General features: G+C 32.2%; 1 protein-coding gene across 1 annotated transcript in view; it reads right to left on the bottom strand.

Annotated features, from left to right (window-relative positions):
• LOC149491397 (discoidin domain-containing receptor 2-like) overlaps window positions 1-21,330 on the bottom strand; it is a 42,223-nt gene that overhangs the window by 3,830 nt on the left and 17,063 nt on the right. The window contains exon 3 of the mRNA XM_089700742.1: window positions 1,109-1,220. Within this exon, the coding sequence (XP_089556868.1) occupies window positions 1,109-1,220 (112 nt within the window). The remainder of the gene's footprint in view (window positions 1-1,108; window positions 1,221-21,330) is intronic.

Below are 21,330 nucleotides of genomic sequence, written 5' to 3'. Positions count from 1 at the left end.
TTGTTTAAGAACCTTTATGCCGAGGTTCAGGACTTAATAGAAGAAAACCTTTTACTGTTGAGAATACCATTTTAAATATAAAATATTACAGTATATACAAAATGAATTCTAAGTACGAACTCTATTTAAAACATCATTAAGTTTCTAAATGTAATTAGACTAGAGCCAATTTATTCCATCTAGTTTATAAGCAAAATTATTTAAATGTTTCTCTAAAAGAATTTGTATTCCACTTCAACTGTTATTTCAAAACTGTGACAACATAAATATAAAGGCAAGGCTTTACAGTTACGGTATTTTTATTCTGTAACTGGGTTACTTAAACGAGGCTCTTATAATTTTAGTAAGAATTCACTAATAATGGCGTTACAAATAGATGCATTGGCATTCAGCCTAAGATTCTCATTAGCTCAAGGAGTACGCGCCGAGTACCTACTGTTACCGAATTCATATGAAAATTTAATTTTCTGTTAGTGAATTTCTCAAATGAGCGTACAGTTTTCCCTCCATTGTCTCGCTGGGCTTATGCGGGCTTACGAGCCGAATGTGAAACCGGTTGTTAATTGTTTGAACTAAGTATGAACGTTTTGTGGCTGCGGGATTCACAATTATTGTAACAACACCGCCCTATTGTGCAGCCTTGTTAGATAACAATAGCCGTTTAAATTATCAATATCGATTACGATGCAATTTGCGTTAGTTTAACGCCGTCTTGCATTCTTGTTTAAATCAACCACAATAGAGTTATAGCAGCTATTTCATAATTACGCAGAAGAAGATTAGGCTCCAGGCTCTGAATGGTTGTTGATGGCGCATTGTGGTGAAATACTGGCGGTTTTGTATTCACAACCATTCCATTATTTAACTTGAATCTATTAAATTCTTATCGTTTTCAGTTATGAGCGCCTTTGAATTTTACTCTTTTATTTGCGTTCTATTGAAATATAATATTTTATTCTGATATACCTATTAAATTCATGATTAATAATTTGGTGAGATGAATATTACGAATAAGTATGAGGATAGGTACTTATACCATATTCCTATGTTTTCTTGAGGAGGATATTCAAACAATCCATTCAAAGCACACAGTAGTAGGGTAACTTACCTTGAGCTCAAAGGTGACACGCTCTGGTCATAACTGGAGCTGGACGACAGAGAATCGTTGGATATCTTGCCGTTCTCCATCCCCAGGGGTACCTCGCAGCTTCCGACTTCAGCTGCAAACAAATACACCATTAGCAGGGTGTTAATATTATTATACTATTTGATACTAGCTTACGGCCAGCGACTTAGCCGGCGTATTTAAAAGACATTCCCATAACAATGAATATCTCATTGATACTATCTCACTGATAAAAAGTAGCCTATGTCGCTCTTTAGAGTCTATCTCTAGACAAAAACCTTTCATAATATCGCTCCGTCAGGACGTGAACAAAAGACAGCACACACGCAAACACACTCTTGCGTTATAATATTAGGAAGGATACTGATGAGAAGCGATGGGGAGATAATGGATACTAAACATAGCAAAGACACTGCATGATACTCCTTTTAAACTATAATGTAGTATTGACCAGACTCTAAAAAGCGAGACATCGAATAGAGTAGGTATACTTTTGAATGCCTTTAGGAAAGCGTCTCAGTAAAGTTCTTTTAAGAAAAGAGTCTTATCGAACTTTGCTATCATACATTTTGATTTATAATTTACAATACTTTATTACTATCAAGAATTTTAAAGGCACTCTATTATGATACTGTAACCACAATAGCTAAGCTTACAAAGGAAATATTTTAGTATGTTTCCCGCAAACTCCTAAAATCTCATGCTGTCGGGATGCTGTTCAAGGAATAATAATAGTGCTTCAATAAAGCTGTAAACTTTCGTATACTATAGCGTTACATTTAAGATTTTCCTTGCGACTAAAAATTTGTACGAGAATTCCCACTGGATTTCTTGGTTCCGATAATCAGCGTAATTTGCTTTCGAGTAATTACTTGTACCGTGTATTTGTAGGTTTGCACTTAATGAGCGAGAATAATGGTTTCCAGAAGGGAATTTCAATATCCTTGCGCTTTTTTAATTATGTTGTAGTTACATCATATTTTATTGTAAATATCACTGTTTTCATACAAATAAAGGGTGCTTCTGGCACTGTTAAAACATCTCTTAAAAGTCATTAAAATTCAGAACTGTCTAAAAATACACAACTTTCGCCGAGATTTTTTTCGTTGTATTTAATTTACATTAAATTGATGTTTTATACGTTTTATATTGTACTAGTGGTCCGCCCCGGCTTCGCCCGTGGTACATATTTCGCAATAAAAGGTAGCCTATGTCCTTTCTCGGGTATCAAAATATCTCCATACCAAATTTCATGCAAATTGGTTCAGTAGTTTAGGCGTGATTGAGTAACAGACAGACAGACAGAGTTACTTTTGCATTTATAATATTAGTATGGATTTTAAGACTTGTCAACCTCAGTATAAGATCAGAAGTGAAAAGTATTAACGTAAAGTTTGTTCACATATCGTCAATATGGTTCTTTATCGAATAAATCACATTTATACGGAAATTGGGTTAAGATTATTTGCATGTTGAGGTGCATACAAAGAGGGGATCGAAAATGTATGGAACATTGAGAAATTTGTATATAAAATAGATACTTTTAGAGAATATTCAGTGCATTGTGCTTTTTTCTTAAACAGTAAACTTTTAATACTGCACGTCAATGATTAATAATAATAATCGATAAAATAAAATCGTATTCAGTGAATTATATTGTCCTTTCTTTAAAGACTTATTCAATTACCACTAGTTCCCTTGATACAGGGTCAATACAGGGTCTACAAGCTCAAGCTAATAGAAGGCAGATAATAAAGTGCTCAACTTATATTTGAAATAATTATGCATCCATTTATAATATCACGATAATAATTTAAGATTTTATATCTGCAATTGACCCGAACTTTCTCAATTAGTTACAATCGTTGTGGCAAATTAGGTAATTACCTACTACCCGTGGGTGGGAGCGTGATATTGAAAGAATATTCTTTATAAAAATAGATGATTAATATTGCTGCAATTAATAATGCGTATATTTATTTGTACGTTATATGAGGGAAAATTCTTTCTTGATGATAAATTACCAAACCAATTTAATATTTATATGCAAATAGATTAAAAACTGCACGAGTTGAAGATAGAATTTATAAATTAAACGTACAAATATAGCTAGTTTTTATGTTTATAAAGTAAAGGCAATGTTAAGTGAATTGGCGCGCTTGTTCACGCTCTGCCTCCGCGGCGGTCTTGTCAATGTAGTTTACAAAACTCGATTTCTTCATTCACCGACTGCATTTATATCACTTTGGAGTTCCTCGATCATTCATTTTATATGACGACGTAACGGGATGGAACTCAAATATTCCGTAATGTGAAATATTACTTTTCCGTTCCCTAACACATATTTGAGTTCCGACTTCATTTTTGTTGTACATCTGGTTATTTTATCACTTTTGGCTTCACAAACCTGTCTAATTTCGTTGAGTGTTTTCATGTATGGTACATGTATTATATTGTACTAAAATACATTTTGGCATTGAACTGATATAATACGAAATGAAGGAAGTAGGTACCTATAGATAAAGGTTTTCCTATTTATCACAACACAATATTATGCCCATTGTTATGAAAAAAAGATTTGGAATATATCCTTTCCGTGTTGCCTTAACCCAAGTTTTAAGGGATAACACCAAAAAAATATTGTCCCAAAAATTTAAAAGGAAAGTGTTTTGTATTTCCGTAAATTTATCTTGCATAGATAGTCTATGCTAGTAACGAACACAATAATTTTGCACCGACGTTGCTTGCTGGCACCAAACCAAGTGAGTGTGAACGGACAACTTTACGTCATCAACAACTATATGAAGCTGTGTCTTCTTGTCGACGGTATTTTTATGATTTATCCACCGAAACATTGCACATTCTTTGTAAATACTTTGTTGTTAACTGGGAGCTAAAATGAAACGCAAAGCTCAAAAAATTTCGTAAAAATTTTGTACTGAATAGAAAACTTTATTTTATACAAGAAAAATTTTTTTTTCTTTAATTTATCTGCACATTGACATTTAGTCAATGTGCAGATAGCAATGCACTAATGCTCCATTCAAGAAAGAAGAATGATAGAGTTTGTGTGTCGTAAAATCAAAAAGTATGACTGTTATTGTGATTTCATTTTAACCATCCCTTACGCGCCCCTCTATGTAAACTTTAGTTTAGACATTTATTATTGTAGAACTAGAGAAAATATGGAAAGCATGGTTTAATGTGTTAAATCATGATACAAAAGTAAAAATCGTATTGGATAACCTTTTCGAAATGACAAATTCGTTCTTAATAATTTATAGACTATTAATAATAGAAAGCACTTATAAACTACCAAGTAACACGCTTCTCGAATATTCTATCGTGGTAAATAATTTATCAACAAGGCGCATCAATCTGCACTTTGAAAGGTGATAGGTTATGGCTTAAACTCTTAATGGAAGCCGTATTCCTGGTATCAGGTACGTTGACCGATGATAAAATAGTTAATAGTGGCTATATTAATGTATTAAGAGCTCTGGTTACGGCATTTTTCTTAAAATAGTGTTATTCTAAGTACGAAACATGATAGCCTAATTTTATTGCCTCAAATTGTCCATATTCTCCACTTTACATAACATGCGTATTACTTCTTGTGAGGAAAATTACTTTTGAAGTGTAAATTTTCGAGAAAAGAGAGTTTCGGACATGCCAAAATCAATAGGTTTTTAATTACAGTCACGAAAAGGTTATTTGTATTAGGCCTACGGTAAAAAATGAAGAACAAATTTTTATAACTCCGCGTTTATTTACACGTGTTACTTATGTTGTTGTGAAAGCAAACGTCCGAATTTTTATTTATTTTCCTCCTTTTAATGAAATGAAAACACAATACACGACGTCGGCGGGACACAAAAGGAAAAATTCAAATTCACTTATGCGGTATTATTTTAACATACGTACTTATGTTTATTTATCTTTACTGCCTTTTGTTCGAGATTTCTCAAGATAAAATGTTATTATTTAACAATGTTTAGTTACATTCCCTCTTATTTTCTTTGAAGGAAGTTGAATAATATATTTTTTCCTTTGTAACCAAATCATATCTAATTGTAGATGATTGAAATGCCATCTGAAATTTATTTACCGTTGCGTAGGCGAAATGTAAAAATATTTTTTGCGAAATATTAAAATTTTCATTTTACGTTCAATCAGATTTAAAACTACAATTTCATGCCTGATGACACATATAAAAAAATAAACAATTTAAATTTGTCTACTATCGTAGTTTATATAATCCCTTTATAAAATACACGAATAATTTTGATAAAGTGTCAACTAGAAACTTCAATTAGCATAAGGTTTAGGTAATTATAGATTACACTACAGGGACTGAATAAAGTATCACTTAAAGGGAATTAATGGATCACATCTACGAACTTCTTGGCTTTGGACTTTGGTTCACAAGGGTTCGACCATGTTTCAATTATAACGAAATTATTCAGGTATTGTTTTTATTTTAAAGGCTGTTGTATTTATTTATTATAATTATTTTACTTGTCCCTGTTATAACCAAATCTAATAAATTCTAAAATATATGAAACCCACCTATTCTTTCTCAATATTTATATCTACCTACACAAACAAACAGCAACTCATTCAATTTAAAGACTGGAACTTAAATACCGTTTAAATAAAAATAGCGTTACGTTTAATAAATTTACGTACGAATTTATCAGAAAACGGTTGTCGTTTTTGTTCACGGTCTTAATCATACATATTGTGAGTGATGCGCTTAATCCGAGCGCGGGACATGTGATATATTACATGAGCAAATTACGCGGTTGGGAAGAAAAACAATTCATTACGAAGACAAATGGACCGCAGCGCAACTGTCGTCAGGTGATTTTAATTATGATCTCCTAATCCATCGTCGGCTTTGTTTGTGTTAACATTACACTAGTAGTTTACTATTTCACAAGGGAATAGTTTTAAACTTAAAATTCATTCTTCAAGCGTTGATTGAACGGGTACCTTCTGGAAGCTCGTATCTTAGACCACATTTTAGCTTATCTGGCGTGATTTTGGTCAAGCGCTGCCCTATTTAATTACCAATAAAAATAAAAATAAATATTGTGTGACATTTGTCATTTATATACGTAGGATTTATATTGTGATAATTAGTATCTTCTACGTAACTTAACATATTCTGAAGTGTTCTGTTTGTGATAGTATAAAGTCCAGTTGGCAATGTTAAGTAAACAGTGCTAACTATCAATTGGCTTAACTAAGCTGGTCAACACTAGAATCACCATTTACCACAACTGACAGCAATATATCCGATATACTATATACACTCCCTTGCGGCGGCGGCAATCTAAGCAAACAAAGAAGAGCTTACACCGGTATACTGGACAGTTGATAAACAATGCAAGTAAATGTATATATTTAGTATGCAAGTCCATCGACGCGACTGTTTTCAACGACATTTTATAGCTAATTATATACTAATTGCGCTTAACCCTTATCAGGCTAATATCTGCAACCTCATTTTCTAACTGCCGCTTACAAACTTGAATAACTGTCAAAAATTACCCGTTCTAACCTCGTACCAAATTCCCTTGGCTTTATTAATATTTAATATAGTCGCCTTGCCCGGTCCTTGTTTAAAATTCTTACTAAACTTAATATTTGAGTAGGCGAGGTCCTCTAAGGAGCCAGCGTGTACTAATAACATTACAGGCCTGGTGAATATTCGCATTTATTTGTTTTAGAATGCGTATGAAATTTGAAATGTTTGCCGAGTTTGTAAATATAGGAAGCGATGGAGGATGTTTTGCAATGTAGCGACGAGTGTTTGGGGTATCGTTTTACGTCCGAAGTAGTCCGGGGGCCTTACACGCTCAGGGAAACATTAATTTTGGTGCCGCAGCGCAACCCAGCAACGATGTCCGCCGTGAAGCTAAATTAATGTTTCATAACTAACAATATTTATGTGATTAATAAGAGAGTCTCGCTATTTATTGACCCAATTTTGGAATGATAAAAAATAACAGTCCAACGATTAAAAAACGTCCGCATGATTATGTATTTATAAAGGCTTTTATGTAGGTAAAAAATGCTATTGTTGAATGCATACAACAAAGCTTAGAGCCCCTATAATTGCAACTGCGGTATGAAAGACAATGGGTTCATCACAGATCCTTGAGGAGATGTTTCTTTTATTTCCCGCTTTATTACTACGGAATAAATAGTTGTGATGAACAAAAAGAGGGGATTTCCGTTTGGTTACATCCTTGCATACGTGCTATGTTCTTTTAAATCGCTCGGAAAGATACAAGTTATATGGGGTAATATAAAAGTAAGTGAATGATTAGATCGGCACTTACCTAAAAATATTGCGCGCAACTGGGACCATTATGTTTTTTATTGTCACAGTATCTTTTGATTTCTGTGAACGATGCTTTCAGCTAATGTTTGATTACTATGATAATATTATTATCTTTGTCGTTTTTGTTATTATTTGAATAATTTCATTCTTAGGTTCTTACAATATTTTTTTTTGTTTAAAAAACCAGTAATTAATTCTTAATGTATGTTCTCAATTTCACACCACATACATAACACACCTACGAAATAAAGTACAAAATCTGTACGCAAAACGAAAGGTTTAAAATATAGAAGCACAAGTCTAGCAGAACCAACTCATGTAAAACGGGCAGATTAATACAAACGTAACCACTAGTTACCTGACGCAGTGAACTATTACAATTTCAAACGTTACAAGACACATAATACATAGCCGTCGCCTTTCATCCCAGAATGAGCTTTGGACAGATCAACCACTGCATAAAACAAAGTTTGCGTCATTTCCAGAATCCTTTGAACAAGAACGTAATATTACGTTTCTATCCGACTAACATTTAATAGCAGATTATTAACAGAGTGTACAAAGCTCACAAATATTTCCTTCTATTTTGAATACCCAGCGGGAAGTGAAGGAAATAATATAAGGGGAAAAACTCGTTATTTCAATTACTAATTTTCTCTCTCATAATTCGGTAATGAAATGTCTTCGATATTAATTTACTTGAATATTTATGGTATCTCTTACACAAACATTATTTATAGAAAAAGCTTTTTGAATTATTATCACGGAAGATTAATTTTAGTGAAAAAATGTTTTTAAAATAAATTGTCATTGCTTTTTTAATCGAGTTTTTATCAATTGATTCATAAAACCTTTACGTAACATATGTTGTTGTTAGACTCGATTAAAAGATAGGTATAACAATGAGTTCGTTTCGGTGTTTATTTTTAATAATCAAACATGTTTTTCATTCCTTAATAGAATTTAAAAAGGTAATAATATAATAAAACGATCCACATCAGACATCAGTGCAGGAAACATACCTAATACTTAGTTTCAAAACGTCATTTTATCAAAACGTTATGTTATTTAGGGTGTGGTAGGGGCGAATACCTTTACATATTTGATATGCATCTCTTTTAATTACTAATTGATTACGATCACTGTCACTAACGATGGTTAATCATGGTCTTATCTCGCATCTTGCCACACGAATGAATATTAATTACACATAACAATACAATAGGAGTTATAAAGGCTAGAACACAAAATGTGGTAACGTCTCGGTTCAGACATTAGGTAGAAATTAATGATGTGGCACGCTTACAGACAAACGTGTGTAATGTGTATACAGCTGAACACGAGCGGAGAAACCTGGAGAACATTCTGATTAAAGGATTGTAGTTGTAATACAATTGTTCCTGAGCTGGCGCAGAATATTTATTTCATACATATTTGAAGCCCCACGTAGCTACCCTAACCCTTCATCGCGAAGAAATGAACAAGCCTTGTTTACTTGAAATTTTCGTCCAATTACCTACAAGATTGCTTAGAACTCTTTTTTGTTAATTAATGAAAATGATCCATTACTTAAGCTAGTTTCTTAATTAGTTTTATTATTTTCTTAGTTCGTTTTATTTGAAAAACTAGTCATTGATAATATATTTCGATCACTGTATCAGCTTTTATCTCGTTTCTATGTCATTCATTTACTTGAAGCACTTTATACACTTAAGAGAAATAAAACGTATCTGAATGTTCCATCAGCATCGTAACAACACGACCTTGAATAATTATTTTGTTTTCAGTTCCCTTACGTATTGTTTCACTTGAGAATTAAACCTTACTGTAATTGTTAACGGTAACATCTATTGCCGGCGGGCCAATAACCCTCGTGAACCTGAGGATAAATTTAATTCAAACTCCGGCGAAAGCTGAAGTTCGTATAAATTACATCTAATGATTCTCGTTCTAAAGCGCATATAAATTAAGTTTTAATTCGTATAAAAAGTTGCTTCAAAGTGTCGTACAGGGATATATGTGAAAAGTGTGTTTATTCTACGCTCCTTCAACTGAACTAATTTCGGTATTTTGTTCTGCGAATGTAGGTCACGTAGACCCGAATCCGCTTTAAACTCCTAACCCTTTGCAACTTTCTTCAAAATGTCCAAAACATGTGAATTTCCATTTAATATGAATCTTCTTTAAAGACATAGGAAACGGAAACTGCGTGTACCATTTGAGAAATCATATTTGATTTTAGTAACAAAAAGGACAAGTTTCAAAAATGCAATTAGTAGTTCTGTTAATTAATAAGAGGTTCCTTTACTATTCATAAAAGTGTCATATATAATTAGGTTATAAAAGCACCACATATTTTAGATACAAACATGCTTTTTACTACGTATTTTAGTTCTGTATCCAGTCAAGCAGTAAGGTGTAATTAGGCTACGGGACTGCACAAACACATTCGACATAGCTGAATGAGTTTATCGCAGTCTCACAAATTATACTGATACATGTTGATGACGTTCATTAATGCACTTGTTTTTGTATTAAATTTGCATGTTTAGGAACACAAGAGGCGGTATGATTGCTGGTTTATGTTATGTTGCATAATATGTAGAAGCAGAATTAGAATTATTGGATGGTTTTCCGTTTTGATTTGAACGCAAACAATCATAATACGGATAAAACAGTGCTCTGGGGGCCAAGTGGAAGGAAAATGTTTGAATTCTAATTTATACATTTTATAAATCTATACTATAATAACATTATAAAGCTGAAGAGTTTGTTTGTTTGTTTGAAAGCGCTAATCTCAGGAACTGCGGGTCCGATTTTATAAATTCTTTCGGTTTTAGATAGCCCATTTATCGAGGAAGGCTATAGGCTACTGGCTATAGCCTATAATGCTCAGACCAACAGGAGCGCGGAGCACTGCAGGTAAAACCGCAGGTCACAGCTAGTTAAGTTATATGGGCGCATTAAGTAGGAAGAGTATTAGATATTTTCTATAAATAGCTGGCAAATTATACCTGGCCGGATGGTAGGTATATGATCGACGCCGCCCATAAGTTTTCAGAGAACTTTAAGAAATACAATCTGTAGCCGGCTTTTAAGAATGTTGTACCCGTTACGAAAAACACGAGGAAAGTCATTGCTAACAGAAGTAATGCGCGGTAATAAAGTTATCTTATAAGGATAATATGAAGCGAACAGTAGCAAAAGAAGACAACATGATATATGATAATCAAGTAAAATAAATAACATTAGTGTCGCAATGTACATGGAGCATTAAATCATTAGAAGGCTGATAATGTTGACCTAGTTTTTAATGTTTCACATTACATGTTACATTACGAGTTTTGTATAAATACACGACGCGGACGTAACGTTGCTATTTTCGTTCTCAAGTGTACGCTTATATGAGCGTGTATGCTTTGAAGCACGTAGTCTTGTCTTTGAGATTGTACACTTTATGTGAGCGCTCATTAAGCAGAAATTAACGGCAATTTAATATATATTTTTTAAATATATGAAATTGGGCTGGAAGTTTGCCTTATAACAGTGTAATGTGGTGTAGAGCGGATGTATTAATTTTCATATTATGTTTCTTTGAATATTTTTGATAGAGTCTAAGCCCTTTCTACAGTATATCAATATACTTAGATTGGACTACTTATAACTTCCTATAATTATAGAATTATTTCTATTACCTATAGTTATAATTGCATTTAAATATTAATCTACAACTTTTTGAATACGCAAGTATGTTTTTAAGGACGAATATTTTTTCATAATACTTATTATACTAGTATCAACTGAATCCAAATTGAAATTTGATGAGGAGATAGTATAAAGACCGGATAATCATAAGATTACTTTGTAGAGCGCGTGTAAGTTCGACGTTGTGGGCATTTTAATGTTCACTAACTTCACAAATAACTTTTTTTTTTGCATAATATTATCAGCATTTATAATATAAGTATATAAACACATTCCAAACCATAATGTTCTCGTTCTGTTCTTATTCTGTTGTCCTATTATATCAAAGTTCTGCAGTGAATAGATAAAAAAAACTAGTTTCAAGTAAAACCAAATATGAATAAAATATAGCGAGGGGTAAGATGTATACCCAATTAAAATAAAGCAATTACTTATACGAAAGTTATTTAAGTTATATAGGTAGGATTAAGCACTTTTTTATTCACCGAAGCGTATAGCCTAGTCGTAAAAATGCGATTACTCATAAAAAGAAAATATGACTAGGAAACTTTTCACGCGCCGGCACTAAAATATTATTTTATTTTGAAATAATAATATACTCCAAATGAAAGGGTAGTTTTAATTTTTTTGAAATATTAAAATTGTACATGGAAGGAAGTAAATAGAAAGGAAACATAATCCCAAGAGCTATTATGAATAAAATAATATTTTATTTAAAACACAGTTTTATATTAAAATCTACACAATATGACGCGAACCTACATTGCAAATGCTAGGTAATTTATTAATGTCTTTGATAATTGCTTCCAGCTTCCACTAGATTTAATTTTTAGCCTACATTGTTTGTTTCATTTTGAGTTTTCAAATTCACAAATGCTGCTGTATAAATATGAAGCTGTATTCAAAAGGATCCAAAACATTTTGTTTCAAAATATCTGTCAAATGTAGCACATAATTAAAATACGCCTTATATGACTTTTTATCATTTTCGTGGTAGTATTTAAATGATATAAAAGTTTATTTTACACAAAGTTTATTCCAAGCATACATTTGAAAAGTTTATTGACATTTAAAACAAAGAATAAACGTTTGTAGTGTGTAAATAAATGTGTAAATTTGATGTTAGGTAAAATGCATTTTCGCGTGGCGCAAATAGTTTTATAAAGCCAAGGTTCTTTTATAAATTTTCCGATGTAAGTACTTATATTTACGATAAGAAGTTGCGATGTGCGTTTTTGTAACTATCTTGACTTTAATAGCTTTTAGTTTTAAGTATAAAAGTAGTTATCTCGTATATTTATTAAGCCTGGAACTTTTTCGTTCTTAAGGCTGCAGTCTAGCAAAATTGCGTTTTCAACAAGTTATTTGACAATTTTTTCCCGGCTAATGAAATGATAAACTGAATTTTTTTTTCTTGTTTATCAATTAGTGTTATATACGCAATGCGCGTGAATTTTTTCACATTTATAAAGTTACTTTATTTTACCTTAATCAGGCCTTCAAGATAAGTCTCTTTCCCCCAAAGACATTTCGAGCTAAGTTTGTGCACTCACTACGTTGCAACCGATTACAATTTACACAATCTGATCAGCGCATTATTATCCTTATATAGTCGTTATTAAAAACTGCTGAATACAATTGCCGAAAAACTTATGATTTTCTTAATTAAAACGTTATAAATTCATTAAATTTCCCATTTTTTGCCTTACAAAAGCTATTGATAAATACTGCTAAAAGTTATTTTTTCCATTAATTTATTCGAGTTGGTTGAAGACCAATGAGTATTAATCCTTTAAAAAAATTTTTTTTTTAATTTTGATAATTCTTTAAATATTAAAAAATATTTAAAATAATAAGGAAAAATCCTAGCGAATTTCTTTAGTCGCGCTCCTTGGGCCGGAGCGTTCTGACGTGTGCTCTACGCTCGATTTTCCTTCATACCGAAGTAAAAGTTGCTCTACTTCATTAAATTTAATATTTTTGTTAATTGATTAAGTATTTTTATCTTAGTTTTGTGCAAATATTCGTATTTTTAAACATTTGATTTCGATATGGAAAATAAACGCAAAAAATACGCGTGTAACTACTAGAAAAAAAATTATCTTCGAACATAAAGTTAATGAAACCAAATAGATTGCAAAGGTGATTGGCAACAATTTCTTTATTTTACGGGGTGTCAGTAAAGGGATGTATATTTCTTTAAAACTAAAGTAAGCTCATAAATTTTCTTATAATATATTTTTTTTGAAGTTCCAAAAATGTTTATTTTTCGTTTGAAAAATACGAAATATAATATAAACTTGTATTGAGAACTTGAACTTCCCAAGTTCATCCGGGGAAATCCCCATACGGGGATAATGATTTGTTAACTCCTAAATTGATCCGAGGTGTTTTAATTTTTTCTTCTAGTCATTTTCAACGTAGCGGCATGTTGTTTGATTATTAATTTTGTAACTTAAATACAGGATGTTGGTTTTATATTCTGATCTTACAGACGCGCTGACAAATTTAGTCCGCCATTTCTAGTTTAGTCTACCAACTCTAAGTACCAATATTAAAACGAATGGATTATCATCACATCATCAAAACTCAGATGTAATGGAAGATCACAATAACATAGAAAATTCAGTGGGTGTTGAGAACTAAACAAACAGAAGTAACAGAGACGCGAAGAATAAAAAAAGAGGACGAAAACGATAATTCGTTGATACTTTCCCTTTTCGACGTATTGTTAGGGTACATCACCAATCTGCAAAAAACAAAACTGATGATTCCCAATTGCTGATTAAAAATGAAAAACAAATAATCGACAACAGTGGTGAAAATTTGCTGATCACAATGAAACATCCTTCAGTGGTAGCAGATTTACTCATTTAAAATGTATCGGTGAACAGCGTAAAGGAGAGGAGGACAGGAAAACATTATGAATGTGGATGGTGGATTGTATACAGGGTGTAATCGATAAGTATGTGCAGGCGATTATGACGTTTTTATTGCAGGTATCAAAAAACTTAAAACTGATATCGAAATAACTTTACCTAATGAGCAAAATGACAATAGTAACTTTTTAAAAGTATAACGAGAAATATCTAAAAAAATTACTTTATACACTCCCATATCAAAAAGGGAAAATGGGACTAGTAGAAGTTAAATGTCTAATTCCGGCAAAAGACATGAATGCGGAAGATGCGGTTAAAAAAAATTTAATATTTGAAATACAATGCAAAAAATAACACTTTTGCCATAGATAAGAATCATGACTATTTTTTCCAAATTCAGGGACAACTAAACGTTGCAGAAGCAGAAGTCTGCTTATTTGCTGTTTGGACTGGAGTGAATCATTCGTTAAAAATAGAATATATAAAAAAGTATGTAACGTTTAGGCAAAATAAAATGATGGACCATTATCAAGATTTTACATAAATTGCCTACTGTCAGAATTGATTGATTCGAGACTTCAGCATTCGATGCCCATCAAGGACCCATCCTATATCATTCAAGCGATTGAAAAAAAAGAGATAAATCCAGTGCAACCGATAAAGCATCAGAATGCTAGCAAAAGATTTATTAGGTTTATCAATATAAATCTAGATAATATTATCTATACTAATATTATAAAGAGGAAAAGTTTGTAAGTATGTATGTATGTATGTATGTATCGTTTTCACGCATAAACTACTGGACCGATTTCAAAAATTCTTTCACCATTAGAAAGCTACATCTTTACTGAGCAACATAGGCTATATTGCATTTTCAAAAAAATTAGAGATCCTTACCAAAAATGCAATAATGTAACCCAAGGTGTAAAAAAATCATCAATAAAACTTCTGTCATCGCGTGCGCTGCGGAATCTATTGAAGATAGAACAAAAAAATGTTCTACGGTATTATAGAATGGATCAATATCTACAAGAAAGTCCGCGATACCATATGTCCATCTTCAGTAGTTATGTTACTACAACAACTTTTTTACGTTTTCAAAGTAAATGGAAGTGCCGACAGTAATCAAACCATGTTATCCATACATATGTATTAATCCTTATCCCATTAAATGATGTTTTATTATAGACTGTTTCAATACCAGCAAAATACTTTTTAAATGAAAAGAATTGGATATTCCATTCAAAAGATATAACGAATTTTTAAAAGTGTCAATCTACAGAAAATAGTAGGTATACTGTTCGAGCAGGCCGTAGTGCGGGGGTCACGGAGGAATTCTACCAATATGCGTCTTGACGGAACACAGTGGGGTTTTGGTCGGTAGGAATCCGACATAACCCACGGCCCCGGAGTCCGTGGGTATCTATGAAAGATTTCCCCACTAAAACAAAAAAAAAAAAGGCCGTAGTGCGGGACGGGGTAAAGGTGATTTTCATGTGATTAAAAATTAAACCTATAGTCCGACCTATATAGTAGACTTTTCACTGTAACGATATCGGGTGCGGGTCTGTAACTATGCGGGTGAAACCGCAGGGCATTGCTAGTACATAATATAATAAATCTGTAGAAGACGAGAAGACTGACATCCGCGCGGACGGAGTCGCGGGCGGAAGCTAGTCAGAAATAAATATATTTTGTTTTCATTTGCGTATTTTTCTATTTTATAATTTTTTAACACAAACATTACATTTTTTTTATTATATACAAAATTTGTTTATCCGCTTTATTAGTTAAACTGAACAACTTTCACTAAGAAACTTAGGTCGAAAAAAATGTATAGAGTTATGCATTTTGTATGGAAAGCTTATTTTTTTTTTATATTTCGTCCAAATTTCTTTGTAAAAGTTGATCAGTTATATAAACATGAAGTTGAAGATATCAATAGAAAGTATTCGCAAATTTTGTGTACTGATAAAAAAATCACCCGGTGTAATTTTCACGAAAATTGTTTCAAATTGTCATTTTTGGTACTTATTACGAATATTAAATTATACGAATGATTTAATTTTTAAAAATTAAGTGGAGCAACTTTCCCTTAGTACATTTGTATTATTTACATATAGGATGACAGGATGCATTTGTTTGCACTACTAGACCAAGCCCTTAACAGATAGAAATGAGGTTTGACATGTGACGTATGTACACGGCAGGTAATATTATATTATGGTATAATAATTATACACCTTATATTTAAATAGCAATATTCACTAATAAATCGTACGTCTCTATTTTTGTTGATATATTCGCGCATCACGTACATCCAGTTATTAAAGTTCTATGAACTTGGCACATATGGTAGACCAATATCCTCAATAAATCTAACTGAACCTAAGACCTGCCAGGCGCAGCTAATTACTCAGTAACTAATTACTAGCACTAAATCAGACAATCATAATTTTTCAAAGAAAATTATGTCATACTTTCTGGGCAATTTATATTAGCAAAAATGCTTTTAAAGTGTTAGAAGTCAAATGGAGTAGTACATGGCGATAAAAGTCCACAGCGAGCGACGAGTGCTACGGAAACGAACTTACATTCAGTAAACAATATTTTTTTTTATTTAAATTAATGCATGAACATTGTCCGCAGTTTGCAGTTTGCACATAGCGAGTGAAATAAAAAATGCGGCATAGGTGTGTTAGAGAGAGTCGGAATACCTTTGCTCTGGCGGGCACAATTTGTCACTGTCTCCGCCAATTTCCCCTTGTAACTAGTTTTTTCTTTCGCCGCGTAAATTTAATTTCAGCTCTTTGTTGAACCAGTTCGAAGCGATTGTAGGTGACTAGTTTACTAACATTTTTTAACGTACTCTTCGTTGTTCTGTACTTGTGGTGAAATAAAATTTTAAGTGTTTGCAAGTGCTGCTTTTCCGTTTGTTGGCCGATGTAGCGATTTGTGCATTGACTGTGTAAACATTTTGTTTTCGTTACTTTATTGATTATTCACACAAATTTGTACGAGTTTTGAAGCAGAATGTTTATAGCATCAGTTAACTATCAAAATAACTGAATGCATTTTTAATATTAATATTTATTGAAAATTAATAGATAAAATGATGAACTTGTAAGTTATTTTCTACACCCTATTCTTACTATAGGCAATCCAAATTTAAAGAATATTTAACTATTTTGTCCAAAATGAGACCAAATGAAACATTGGTTTATTTTTATTTAATATTAAGCAATGTATTGCAGATGGAACGAGAAATGTATAGCAGTCGTATGCGGTACATTGAAAAACGTTTAAGAAAAGAGGAACGACTTTATCCCCTGAATTACAATCACGAAGAGAAATATTTTTATTAGTTAGATAGCTTTGCCAAATGTAAACGACATCCGAACGGTTCTTAAGAATAACATTCATCGTGGTTAGGCACCGGCTACGACAAAAATGGCATAGCGCCAAATACTCTCGGGAACAATATATAAAATTTCTGCTTAAAAGTTTTCCTTTGCTTACAAGAACAAGTTTACCATACACCAATTTTTCAAATCAATTTAACATTTCAAGATGGGACGTTTATTAGTTTGTACATATTCATGCAAATGTTTCGATGCTACACATGCAACATTTGTTTCATGTTCGGAGCGACATCTCGTAGAATATAAGCCAGATTACGTTTCACATTTAGAGTTAATGGACATCCTTAATGCTTGTGTTGTGGTATTTATGTACTTTGTACATGAACGAGGCCGCACGACTAATACGCGCTATAAACAAAGCCGAATATAAATCAAGTATCTATCAGGTGTGGGTTCATTACGCGTTTCGTATTCCTAACCATAAATCCGCAGGAGATACGAAAATAAATTTCGCCTAAACGATACATAAATCGTTGAATTTAGATTTTTCCTCCAAATTCCGAAAGCCTTTTTGATATTAATATCAGTTTGAAATTTATTTAATCATTGCTTTATTACGGGGGCGGAATTTCAAATGATAGCATTATCATCACTGTCACGTACACGGGCTGTTTTCGAGTGGTCATAAAAATTTCCTCTTTTAAGTGTAATACATTAAATTTATTACATCAGTTACATGCGTTTTATTTTTGTGTAAATATCAGGTAATGTGACAAGATTGAATAAGAAGTCGTAAATTTTTACGATAATGTGATGATGTACTTCCTTCGGTTCTCCATCTTATTTATACTGATTACCTATATCCGAAGAATCTTTATTTGTAGATTTTTTTGATAATAAAAACGTATAGCTCTTTTATGTGGTCCAAACCTTTTTTATCATATTTCAACAATTTGCCTATATTAGTGGTAAGGTTATTACAATATCTATTTCATTACGTACACAAAAAACAACTAGGTCTACGCAGTACTTTGGCATAATCCGTATTAGATCAATTCCGAACAATATCAGCTTAGGTTAAGTTATACAATATTGTATCAATGGAGACCCGAAGCTTTGCATCAGCAAGCAGACCAGCTGCTGTTCTTATGGATATTACTCGGGTCTTTCGTTGCATAATATGAATACTTTATCTATAATAAGATCATCGAACATTATTTTAATAAAGTGGTTTTTGAATATGTTTGGTTCGTTAGTTATATGTGCACTTGGTTATAGTTTTGACTCTGTGTGCAGTATAAAACTTGATGCACATTTTTAGAGATTATACTTTTTGCTATAGAAGGTGACGTATTTCATAGCAAGCCAATGTAAACTGTTACAAAAGGAATTTGTCTTTAATGATTCCCGGTACGTTTTGTCTTGAAGCTAGAGATGACATATTAGTAAAAACGAGCCCTAAACCGAGAAACCTATATTTTAATGAATACTCCTCAAGAGATGTATATAGTTGAATTAATAATTAAATATTTAATTCAAGGTAAATATTGACACAGTTACGCCAACCTCAAAATACGCAAATACCACTGACGCCAGCGGTAAAAGGGAATTTCGAAGTAGGATTATAACGAGTTTCAGTTCGATCGCTTTTGAAATATGTGAACCAAATTATGAAGTTATTTATGAAATTTTGAAATATCGATTTATTAATTTTCATTCATACTTTACTTTGATATGTTACCTAATATCAATATTTCAAATCACATATGTATGTATGCACATTTTTACTGTAAAACATAGAGCTGTTTCAAAGTAGCAACTTTGAAAAAAAAAAACATCGAGCAAATAAACACTCTTGGTATAGTTGGTATTTCATTAAATTAAGAGAATTCTAGCAATATTATTTCAAGCCAGCAAAGTTTAAAAGTATACCAGTTGCATTAATTGCTTGTGGTTAATTTTTAATGGTTTGTTAAGAACTGTACATAATTTATAATTACTTTGTCTTGAGCAAATCTTAACAAGTTCTACATTTTTAATTAAAATTTTTATTTTCACAACTTCGCCGTATTTTCATCGTTCTTGTTTGCGCTGGAAAACTACGCGCCTTATGAATTTTAATTCGTTTGTGAAACCATCATTATTTTTTAAGTAGCTTTTGTTTATTGTCAATTATATAAAGCAATTAAATTTATTATTTCTTAATTAAAATAAAAAAAAGAATTAAGATCAGTGTTTTACAATGATTATAATTTTAATCCGCGTCTTATAAAAACTATTTGACGCACCACTTTTATACAGATAACAATATTCATCAAGCTTATGAAAAGGTTATTTTATTTTGTGTTACCAAAGAAGATAAAAATATTGGGTAGAAATGAAAAATCGGTTTTTACGTCGACCCATCTATCTAATAAACCTAATATTGCTTCGATACGCGCTCAAGAGGCGTGAAATGACGACCCGACCCCTCCTCCTAGCTGGCTGCTCACTAATCTAGCAGGACCCCTCACCTTCCCCTTGTCTAGCGTTTCGCAAGACTTTGCCAAAGAAGTTTGAGAACGCTACGGGTCTTGATACACTGGTTGTTTGACATTTCAACCCATTCGGCAATGTGTAATTAAGAGCCGGTAACGTGGTTTGCTCTGGTTGTTTTCACATTCTATTTGTATTATTTTTAATGGGATATGCAAGTGGGCATGGTGCAACTTAGTTTGTGTAGGTAACAGAGTGGCTTAATCAAATGCTGGTTAAATCCTCTTCAATATTCTTTCTTATATTTTAAGGTAGAAAATATCTTTATTAATTTTATTACTAAGATAAAAATCATTTATCATTTTTAACTTCAGCAACTATTGAGGTCCACAAGATATTTAATTCAGGTAGTACACTCTGCACATATATTAATTGATCAACACTTTATTTATCTACCATCGTCGCTATCTCTAAGACAGTCCATCCCACATTCCAATGATCCCGCAGCATCACAAATTACGTGAGCATCTGCTAGAAACAAACATGTGGAATAGCTTCACGCTCGGGACATTCCACCGCCCTTGTACAACTATGCGTCCGGTCGCGCGAGGACGTCAAATTGTCTTGAAACCGAATTTCAATTATTGCATGCGAGAACTTTGTCAAGGCGCATAGGTATTAGGTACGTCAATTTTTCACTGAATTGTTTTGTTTGAGTATTTTAAACTTGATGTAGTTGAAGGGAATTTCTTGTTTATTTCTTTTCTAGACATATCTTCGTTCGAATATTTGATTGTTTAGATGGACTGTAGGATTAATTCAGCAGTGTTTTAAATTACAATTTTTGTTTCATTGTGGTCATAATAAATCAATAAAATTATTACGCGTTGTAATGTTTATTGCGCCGTTTAGTATTTCACTGCAATATCCGTTCTGGTATAACGATAATAACAATCAAATTTTAATCACATTATTCATAGTAAGCACTAATTATTTAAACGTCCATTAATACGCTAGTAATTAATTAAAATGTATCATATTTATTGTGAATTTATTTCAGAGGAAGTTAAAAATAAAAGCAGCATTTTGAAAAAGCGTTATCTGTAAGGTGAATTATAATTTTTACGATGTCACCTGTCTACCTTAATCAGGTAATGAGGCAAACACGTACGGCGTAACGAGCATTTCATTTTAATATTATTTATATTTAAAGCTTTCTGACCGCTTTGGGTAAATACATACTTACTGATATTTTAAATGCGAAAGTAACCTTGTTACGTTCTCACGCCTGAAACGGTTCATGAATTTATTTTTATATATGATTTAAGATAAATATTATTTTGGACGGAGGCAGATATAGATATGGAAATCTGTAAAGCTAATGGCTATGTATTTTCAAAGATTTTTCTTGTGATGGAAAGTAAATATAAT

This window comes from Colias philodice, chromosome 1 (genome assembly GCF_061535455.1).
Source record: "Colias philodice isolate Cphi_HAF_F1 chromosome 1, ilColPhil1 Martin Lab GWU primary, whole genome shotgun sequence".
Taxonomy (NCBI): Eukaryota; Metazoa; Arthropoda; class Insecta; order Lepidoptera; family Pieridae; genus Colias; species Colias philodice.
This window is presented reverse-complemented; position numbering and strand designations above follow the sequence as displayed.